The sequence below is a fragment of the Oncorhynchus gorbuscha genome, linkage group LG17 (genome assembly GCF_021184085.1).
Source record: "Oncorhynchus gorbuscha isolate QuinsamMale2020 ecotype Even-year linkage group LG17, OgorEven_v1.0, whole genome shotgun sequence".
Lineage (NCBI taxonomy): Eukaryota > Metazoa > Chordata > Actinopteri > Salmoniformes > Salmonidae > Oncorhynchus > Oncorhynchus gorbuscha.
In genome coordinates, this window is record NC_060189.1 from 48,443,770 (window position 1) to 48,454,293 (window position 10,524).

The 10,524-nt window shown below is 39.3% G+C and overlaps 1 protein-coding gene and 2 non-coding genes across 3 annotated transcripts in view; 1 reads left to right on the forward strand and 2 right to left on the reverse strand.

Moving 5' to 3' along the window:
* Window positions 1-6,945, reverse strand: part of LOC124002021 (programmed cell death protein 4-like) — a 34,126-nt gene extending 27,181 nt beyond the window's left edge. Inside the window, exons 1-2 of the mRNA XM_046309233.1 lie at window positions 6,710-6,945; window positions 6,476-6,575 (exon numbers count right to left, since the gene is read on the reverse strand). Coding sequence (XP_046165189.1) covers window positions 6,476-6,521 — 46 coding nt within the window. The 5' untranslated portion in view covers window positions 6,522-6,575; window positions 6,710-6,945. The remainder of the gene's footprint in view (window positions 1-6,475; window positions 6,576-6,709) is intronic.
* A 1,173-nt stretch (window positions 6,946-8,118) lies between these two features.
* trnar-ucu lies at window positions 8,119-8,210 on the reverse strand. Its single transcript is given in 2 exon segments — window positions 8,119-8,154; window positions 8,174-8,210. It is a non-coding gene; the product is annotated as a tRNA-Arg (tRNA).
* Window positions 8,211-9,177: 967 nt separating this feature from the next.
* Window positions 9,178-9,250, forward strand: trnak-uuu. The gene has a single exon. It is a non-coding gene; the product is annotated as a tRNA-Lys (tRNA).
* The last annotated feature ends 1,274 nt before the right edge of the window (window positions 9,251-10,524 follow it).

Sequence of the window (10,524 nt, forward strand, 5' to 3'; positions counted from 1 at the left end):
CAGGAAAATGAACAGGAATAGTAGGCTGCAATACTGTAAAGTAAACCTAATGAATCAAAACAAATTTGCTTAAATAAAATTGACTGCTGGTCTTTACTGTATGCTGAAAATGTTTACATTGTATTCCATTTCCAGCGAGACTATTCAAGCTATCGACTCACTGATGGTTGAAGATGAGCGATCTGCAAAGGCAATGTTTAAAAGTCAAAAAGTTATGGGTGGAGCTAGTATTTTGGCTGTCAGCAGTATTAAAATCGACTAATGTCAGCCTTTAAATGCTTTATTATCCAAATGTTTAAAGTGCGTGTGGTCGACGGAGAAAATGCATTTGACCGTTTTCCCAAAACAGATTTCTTTTGGGAACATGTATACAGAGTACGTCCACATCCCTGTCAATCGATTTTATTGGTCAAACTACATGGTAATGTAAAAGTAAAAAAATGTTGAGATCCAATATGTAAAAAAACTATATCAATAATAATAGTTAATAGTTGGTAACAGATCGGCTCTAAGAACCATGAACTTTAACCTGACATATTTGGCAATTTATCAATCCATTGGTACGATATCATCCACTTAATCTTTTAAAAGATATGTATGGCACTAGGAAAGATGATATTTGACAAAAACGGATCATTTATCTGTAGGCTACGTGCATAGCAATTTGTTTCCGTGTTCTTACCCAAACTGGGTGCAGCACCTGTTTATAATATCCCTCGATACACAGGATTGAGGATTCGCACAGGATAAGTACTATCAGAGGTCCTAGGAGTTTGCTGAAAAACAGTAGGTTTTTAGGACTGGGATAACCTTCCTGCTCCCCCAGTCAAACTTATCTTGTTCAAATAGGGCTTTATGAGTCGATTCCTAGCGGAAAAGGTTCTCTTTTTTACTAAATGACTTGGTAACTCACAGTATTTAACTTTAAAAGTACTTTTTTTTTTTAGGAAAGAGTGGTCGGCACGCAGGCAGCTCAAGATTATTTGATTGACAGTTCTGGTCGCCTAGTGATGGACATGTTCGTCCCGCTTCAGAAGCGATATTCCTTTACAGACAAGTAAAATGCCCATTCAGTGGCGCTTCGAAACAATCTCCAGTGAAGGTTTTGTGTCGTCATTTAAAAAGCCGTAGAGTACCCTTGCAGACAAACAAACGTAGTAGCTGAGGTGTATTCAAGGGTATTTGACTGTGGAAGATCACTAAGGCTGGGAAATTAAGTTGTCATGCATATGTAATAGGACCATTATTCCGCATTGTGAATTGACGTGGGATTTTTTTTTCCCTTAGCATTTTAAATGGGGGAAAAAGTATAAAATTGGCAGTTTAAATGTTAATCAAAATGGTTCTTCATTTGTCACATCCCTAGTGTGTGTGTGTACACTGTTTAGGCCTGGCACTGGCTTGGAAGTGGTGAGAGGGTCAGCCCTGGGGGTCAGTAGAGCAAAGTTTTCAGAGAGCTGGGAGAATTGACCCAGTTCCACAGTTCTAAATGGCTGCTTGGTGTGAGGTGACAGTTCAGTAAGGTCACTCACAGCCAAAGAGATTGGCGTCAGGGGGGTAATGGACGCAAAGTAGAGTTTAAAAAAAAAATGTTTTAATTCTGTCAACTTTCTCAAAACTCTCCAAAATCCTGGTTGGAAGACTTCCTATTCTTTTCTGATTCTGTTAAGAAATCCAGGAATCCTCCAACCAGGATTTATAGAAAACCTGGGCATTTTGGTTAAGCTACCAAAGTTTTGCAACCCTAAAACCAAGGAAAGGGAGGGGGCCTTCACATGTTGAAATGCAGTCCCAAACTGCTGTCTGACAAGGCTGTGTTCGGTGTGGAGAATTTTTCTCCAAACCAGGTGTAAAGGAGAGGTTATACTCCCTGGATCTACAAGACATACTGTTTTCTGTTGCTAAATGTCTTTATACAAGGGGCCCTGCTGAACACAAACAAGCAGTATGGGGCTTAATCCAGGACAATCAGACTTTTTGGGTGTGTTGTTACAGTTGGGTTAAGGAGGGAGAGAGAGAGGGGTGTGGTTGGTTGGGGGTTCAACTGTCACTAAGGGGTGGACAGAAAGACAAGTTAGCTACAGAGCTGACTGGGAAGAATAAGCTTAACTGGGAAGATATTGGACGATTTCCCATTAGGTCTATTATTGAATTAGGCAGGTTTTTTTTAAGTGTTGTTTTTGGCCTCCCTTAAATTGACACATCCTTGTTTTAAGTAAATAATTGTTTGCACTAAAAGAGCTGCATCCCAAATAGCATAGGGTGATAGGGAATAGGGTGCCATATCTTACTGGCCATATATCGGTTCTCAGCTGGGTTTGTTTTTCGGTCCTTTATTTGAAATGAAAAATAAATTTAAACAAATAAATAAAATTAAAATCGGCTGAGCGGACCTTAAAAAAAACAAAAAACAATTTCAACTTGCATTATGTGTAGTCAGTAGGCCATAAACAAATCCAGCTTGACATTTCAGTGTAGTGCACAGTCCATTATACTTATAAGCCTATATTTACCTATGGTCTCCCATCTATATAACATTTTCTGGACAGGAAGTACCCTACAATGCTGCTAAAATAAACACTGTAGCCTATCATGTTAATACTCTATAGGCAAGTTGCTACTCCATTCAAAAGATGGGTTACATGCTACACTTGCATCAGATAAATAATCAAAATTTAAAATACATTTCAAAGCAGGTATAATCAGAAAGTCAACTCAAACAAGTATACAACAAATTATTCAAATGCAATTTCTTCCAGTTTTCTGCTCAGCTATATGTATGCCTATGCAAGACATGTCACCAGTGGAGTGGGCATTGCATCATTTCAGGGGTGAAATTATTTCACCGAGAGTTGTGTTTTACTCAATAGACGCACATAGGTCTCTGTGGGAGGGTTTCTCCTCCAACCCACACACAAAGGCGTTTTTGACGGGGAGTGTTACCACCACCACAGCAGCTGAGCAATTTAATCAAGCACAACAGGCCTTCTTCGAGTAGACTAGCGCCAACACAGTTCATATGAAAGAGGAACAGCCCATATGTGCAGATGTATTCACCATTATGGGAAACAACTATGACTCAAGCATGGAGTGTACCATTAAAGTGCACATTCCTTGCCTTACATATTGGGGGGGGGGGGGGGCTACTTTGAAGAATCTCAAATATATTTAGATTTGTTTAACACCGTTTACTACATGATTCCAAATGTGTTATTTAATATAGTTGTGATGTCTTCACTGTTATTCTAAAGAAAAACCTTGGATTGAGCAGGTTTGTCTAAACTTTTGACTGGTACTGTATGTGGGACGCTGGGCTGATGGGAGTTGTCGTTTTTATTATTCTCTTACATTACTTTCACATTTCCACAAACTTCAAAGTGTTTCCGTTCAAATGGTATCAAGAATATGCATCTCCTACCACATGAGGAGGGGAACACTACATTCAAGAGAGAGGGAAAAGGACAGCGCGTAAAAGTATGTCCGATCTACTTTGAAGAACTAGTAAAATGATTGTCAGACAGCTCTGCAGCATGCCTAGCTATATAGAAGGACTAAAGACAGTACAGTATGGGGAGCACAGAGAACGTAGTCTGGCTGTTTGGTTGCTACTGCCTGAGCAGAGATGAGATTACTTTTAGGAATAAGAAAAATAACAAGTTAAAAAAAAAAATATTACACACAACTGAAATATTGTATTATTTCACAGTAATTTCAAATTTTTTAATTAATATTTCATAATGAATTTATTGTAAAAAATTATAATCTAAATGGCCTTAAAAAGCAATAATTTCTCAACATTACTTTTTTTTCACACATGACACAAGGATGAAACCATGGGTTTAATTCTGCTGAACACTTGTTGGATTTAATGTTTATTAGTAAATATTTAAACTGAATTGTGGTTATTTTATTTTTAATCCTCAACAGATATTCCAAGTAGGAACTGTAGGCAAGGAACTGTAAATGAGACAATTGCAACCGTATCGCCAAACCATAGTAATCTATATACTATAAACAAAAATGTCATCCATTTCACATTAAGCACATGCATTACGTCAAGTATTTCTATTGATTGAGAGATATATATATATATATATATATAATGCCCACGTCACTAATCTTGTAAGACTTGATACTGCATTAGTAACCAAGTGGGAATTTCCCACCATAGATAAAACTGTAGATAGATAAAACCAAATTTGACATGGACATTGCTCTTAACCTTCCACCATTTTAAAGTGGGTGAAGGATCACATGATTCCATCCAGGTCATCAGCTAATGAATTATACACGCTAGTACACATCCCCCCCCCCAAATGTAGCTGGCAGTAAATGGCTAACCTTGTTTGAACAGGTATAAAGGGCAGCACACCGGCAGTTTTTTTTGCCAAATCAGAAGTAGTAGATAAGAAATTATACTACTTCAAAATTGAGATTGCGTTACTGGCACTGCCCTTGCGCTCACAGACGCCACATTGGGACATATAAAGATGATATCTATCAGACTGTTTACCACATGACTGGGGATAAAAACAACATTTGAACGGCCCTCCAGCTGGTACTTCCTTGTGGTTAACTCGTCTAGCGCCGCTGAGCTCCGACTTCCCCCACATGGTGACCTCTGTTACCTACTATGGAAATTCTCGATAAAAGCAACTCAAAACATTATTTTTTAAAGCAATCTATTCATATGAGTTTTTTTAACACTATAATTTGTTTACAAGCCTGATAGCTGTACTTTTAGTTTATGGTTGACACAGCTTGTTGGCCATTAGCTAATTGGGTGTTTCTCAAATGAGCTCAAAGCACGCGAATGCATCCAACTGGTAATTTTGACTTCAAAATGCTACATTTCCACCTCCCACTTGGAGCTCAAGGATGATCGACTCATTTCCCCACTAGTCTCTACCAGCTGGTGGGATGTTCAAATAGATTTCCCCAGTCGTATGTGGTAAACGTAAAGAATGATAAAGATATCATCTTTATATACGTCCCATTATGGCATCTGTGTGCACACAGGCAGCACATTGAGGCCATCTTCATTTTGAAGTAGTACATTTTTCTACTACTACGAGTTGGCAAACAAACTGAAAGGGTGCATACTGCCATTCAGAGTGTGTTGTTTGACCAGGTATAGAGCCAAGGATGGCAATTTACTGCCACTTACAGTTATGGAATATTTGCCTCACAAGTATAATCTAATCTTATGCAAGTTTTTTTATAACTGCGTTGTTGGTTAGGGGCTTCTAAGTAAGCATTTCACTGCAAGGTCTACAACTGTATTCAGTGCATGTGACATAACACTGCATTTGATATTGACAGATCCCTCCTGATGACCCAGATGGAATCATGTGATCCTTGCTTCACCCATAGGAAGTCCCACCCAGTAAATTCCCACTGGTTATCAACTCTGCATGAGTAGTCAGTCATCGGTTACACAGGGTTGTGCATGTGTCTACTAATCTCGAGTTCTACTGGAGAAAAACATTTATTATGTAGAAGTCCATAGCCACATGTATGTCTTTGGCCAATGCAAGACATCATGCGACCATTTTGCTCAGTGGGGAAATTCATGTCAATGTGATAGGATGTTTTACAAATCCGTGCCATTCAACATTGGCATAAATGAATGATGGGCATAAATGGATGGGCAATATGACAGGTTGAATTTAACCAATATGCATAAAAGTTGATGTTCTTTGCAGTATTTTCTTTTATGTAGCCAAATAAAAATGGTATTGCACGCAACGGATTGCACGTCTGATAAGGGGGCGTGATGGTGTTTTGACAACAAATTCAGTTCGTCGTTTGACCGCATGTTTGTCAGGGTATATAGCGTTTAGTCAAATTACCGAGATTATGAATAAAAACACGATAGCACTGGCCATGAATGAAAGCAATGTTGCATGAATGTTTATGGACATTCCTTTAAAGCAGTAACATTAAATCACAAAACACCCTTTAAATACAACTAACTACATTTGTAGGCAAATGTCCGTAATTGAAACATTTGACAGGTCAGTGTATAACTGTTAGTGGTTGATTGCGCAACACAGTATGTTGACTACATATTGCTATCTAAATGGCTAGCCAGATACGTTAGCCTTTCGCCAAAGAGGAAGGGACGTTAATGCACTGAAAAACAAGTCTAGAATGGGTTACATATTAGAGTGAGTCTTCACATGGGCCCAGCGAGACAATAGTCCATAAAAAAACAATGCATAGTCAAATATGTCGTCCAGCAATTTGTGAGTTGGCTATCGAATTAACTTGCTAACTAGCTACATTGCCAACTGGTTCGCTCTAATACAAGTGCTCGAGCAATAGAGCACATGGTGGAGTGTGGCTGGAACTGCAGCCCAACCCTTTGAGACAATAGGCGAACTGGGCAAACATGTTTTCGTCGTTCAATCCAAACGATTTACTGCCTTGAATTAACCATGCAATTCGTGCACATGCTATTCAAATAACTCACCATCGTGCTTTTGAACGGTGGTCCATGTCTCCACTTCGGTCGCCATGGCGCTCTCTTGAACTGGTTGTTTACCGTTTGATAGCGATCCACACAGTTTGGCCTGTCACGAAAACAAATAGCAGAAACATGCAAAACAGCGTGAACAAAACAATCAAACAAAATGTGCACCTAAAGGAAACATTGGTGTTATGCACATGCATGCCAAAAAAAAAATGTAAATACGTTAATCCTCACCCTCAAGCAGCTTGCTTGCTCGTGCTATATAACGTCAGCTATAATACCCAACAAATTTGAAATGCCGTAGAAAAATGAATGTCAAATAAATTCGACACTTTTTTAAATGAAATTCATATATATCTACTACTCCTTTCAGAATAAATCTGACAAGAGCATGGGTGGGAACCGATGCGCAAAGAGAAAATAATCCGTGGACCTTTCTGCAGCAAACTAGAAAATAAACAAAGTCTGTTTTTAACTTTGGAACGCCTGTCTCAATGTCACGTGGTTAATACAGGGGCAAGTCCTTTTCTGTTCTGGCCAATCATTTGGGGTTAGTGTTATCCGAGATTCTTGGGAAGTCCCTACCTTAAACCCTACAATTAACCCCTACCGTTGTCCCAATCATAACGGTACCAAACCCGACCAATTAAAAAAAAATCAACTTCAATGCGGTAGGGACGTCCCAAGGAACCGATATTGCAAGGACCATTCAATTCAATTTCAATGTAAGGGATTTATTGGCATGGGAAACATATGTTAACATTGCCAAAGTAAGTGAAATCGATAAGAAACAATAACAAATTAACTGTAAGCATTTACACTTACAAAGGTTCCAAAATAATAGAGACATTTCAGATGTCATATTGTGTATATTTACAGTGTTGTAATTTACAGTGTTGTACTTGAATATTTCAAGTACAAAATAAAAAATAAATAAACATAGGTTGTATGGTCCTCCTTAACCCGGACGACGCTAAGCCAATTGGGCGTCGCCACATGGACCTCCGGGTCGCGCCGGCTGCGGCGCCGGCTGCGACAGAGCCTGGGCTCGAACCCAGAGTCTCTGGTGGCACAGATAGCACTGCGATGTGGTGTCCTAGAGACTACCGCGCCACACGTGTCTCGTTATTTGCAGAATTCTGCATGAACATTCTCAATTTGGTGTTTGTCCCATTTTGTGAATTATTGGTTGGGGAGCGGACCCCAGACCTCATAACCATAAAGGGCAATGGGTTCAGATCCTAATTGGTATGTCGAATTCTATGTTCATGGTCGCTTCCAGTGGTTATTATTGTCATGTGACCATTCCAAGATGGCGGCCCCTTAGCCTACTTTATATGAGCATGCTAGTGTAATTAGCCACATGCTAACGTTCTAATTTATGCTTGCCGTATGGGTTTATACTGTTTATAATGTTAGGTTCGTACATCAGCTGATATCTCAAAGTGCTGTACAGAAACCCAGCCTAAAACCCCAAACAGCAAGCAATGCAGGTGTAGAAGCATGTAATGTTATTTAGATATTTGCTATAAAAAATAGTTCTATCAACTTGACGTGAGAAACGCATAGACATGAAAATTGTTTGATACGCCCTGAGGAGTTTAAAGACAGGTTTTGTGTTTGAAGTAATACCGCAAAAGATGCGACTCCGGTGGGACTCGAACCCACAACCTTTGAATCACTCCTCAAGTGCTTGACTAGAAGTCCAATGCGCTATCCATTGCGCCACGGAGCCACCTGTTGATAGTTTACGCACCAGCTAATATAACGTTGCGGCGTCCCAAAAACCTTACGTAGCTACAGCGCATTTGAGCTAGCTTTTCTATGTACACAGGTTACTAAATACGTCACAATGGCCACGTCATATGTGAAGGAAGATAAATATAGATGTCGTGTACATTGTAAGTGAACAACGTATAATATACATTAGCCCTGATAATATTGCTGTAGTATGGATTGAATAAAAAACATTTTCTGGCTGATATCTGAAACTGCTTTAGTTTAGCGTTTTCTTGCCACGGACGCGTTGTGCAGTGGATTGAACATAAAGGGACGGCTCTTTCGCATTGTCAATAGAGCAAGAATCACATGTTGTTTAGTGAAACAAGCGAATATATTGTGCTAACTGGCATTGTAGCTATATGAACATCCCCCAGTTAGTCGATGACATTTCTGGTTGCGACAACCTAGTTATGATATCACTGTCTGCAACCAACAAGTAACCAAGATTTGCACTCGCCAACCAATCCGAAGATTATCGCTCATCAATCGAGGTTGCTACACCAAGAATTAAAGAATGGGGGGCATTTTCTATCAAGAACCAACATACTCGTCGAAGCCTACACTATATTGAATCCCAACACGTGTGCTGTATTTAGCCTTGAATGGTTTTAATGCTTTCTTTTCCTTTACAGTGACAATCTGAGAGTAGAAACGTATCGGGCTTCTTCCGACAATCCTCTCAGCCTGTAAATCTGTCATCATCATCCGTAACTTTTCATTCTGAAAACCTGTCTCTTTTTGCCAAACCACTCACCCTCTTCAATTCTTGGTTACTCCTTGGTTGCACTGGCGTCTCGGATTGGTTGCCAATTCTTGGTTGCAGACGGCGATATGATTGGTTGTGGTTGCAACCAGAAATGAGGTTGTAACAGAGTCTTAGAAATTTGTTGAAATACCATACATTGCCTGCTGAAGACAGAGCCCGGATAGCTCAGTCGGTAGAGCATCAGACTTTTAATCTGAGGGTCCAGGGTTCAAGTCCCTGTTCGGGCGATCCTTTTTTTACCCTCTAAATATTGCTGGCCATCATCTACGTTTCATTAGATTGCTGGGTGACTAAACGAGAATTTTCAATTCACCTTGAAGGCGACGCCTAAATTGCGTTCTTGTGTTTACACTAATTCGTTGTATTCTTAAGGTCCGTTTCTTGTATTTATCCGTTTTAAAGAACGCCAAGCAGTAATTATGCTATAGTCAATAATAAATACAGAACAAGAGTCTACTTTGACTGGATTTGATTGGAATATCACTTTCAAGGCTGTCTGGTGAACGTTTCTGTGGGTCTAATTTATGCCGCTAGGTGGAGACATTGCACATGTACTTTATGGGCTGACAGGCTTTTACATTATTTTTTAAATATAATTTAAGTACTTTTACTTCTAGTATGACTAATTGTACAGCAAAGCCTTCACAACATTTAATTGATACGTATATATTAAATGGACTGAAATTCAAAAGGAATACATTATATGTAAATTTACTACAGGGGGGCGGGTACACAGTCCACTGTGCTTAGAGTGCATGTTAGTCCAATGCAACATCACGTTATGTCCTTATCTATTTCTATACTCTCAACAAATGCATAGGATGGTGTTTCACAGCTGCTATACATTGACATTTACCTGAATTCCATTGCACAGTACGTACGTCAAGATTTACTGTTAATACTAGTCTATCATCTATGCTGGTCATTGTGATTCTTTACTAACAAAACATAGCAGAAAAAAAAACATCTCAACCACATTATCAGATTGTTGAGATATGAAATAAATAGGTAAAATGACATAGTAATATCTTTGAATAAAGGTCAATTGGTTTACATTTCCTCTAATCAAACATGAATATATTATTATATCATCTAACTTGTCAAATGTGTGGTTCTGTTTTACTATCGCAGATGTAACACACATTAACGAGTTTCCAGGGCATAGATTCATGGGGTCAAATACCACAGTGATATAATTCAATTACAGGTCTTTGTCATATGGTATGTCATGTCCAGTTGAGTGGTGGAAAATCCACTGCCGGGGTTTGTTCTCTCCGAAGTAACTGTTGTGGAACAGATGTGGGAAGTGTCTGGTGGAGAAAGTTCCTCCTACAGGTAACTCATAACAGTTCCTTTCTTTCCAACCTGATGTGCCTCCAGTGGGTAGAACCTGATCACGACCCGGTCTTCAGTAAATCCAAGTTCTCCTGTAAGGAAAGGGAAGATATTGACACCGTGTTCCTTGTTCATCTCGGCAATGTCAGTGACACCGATGGACAGT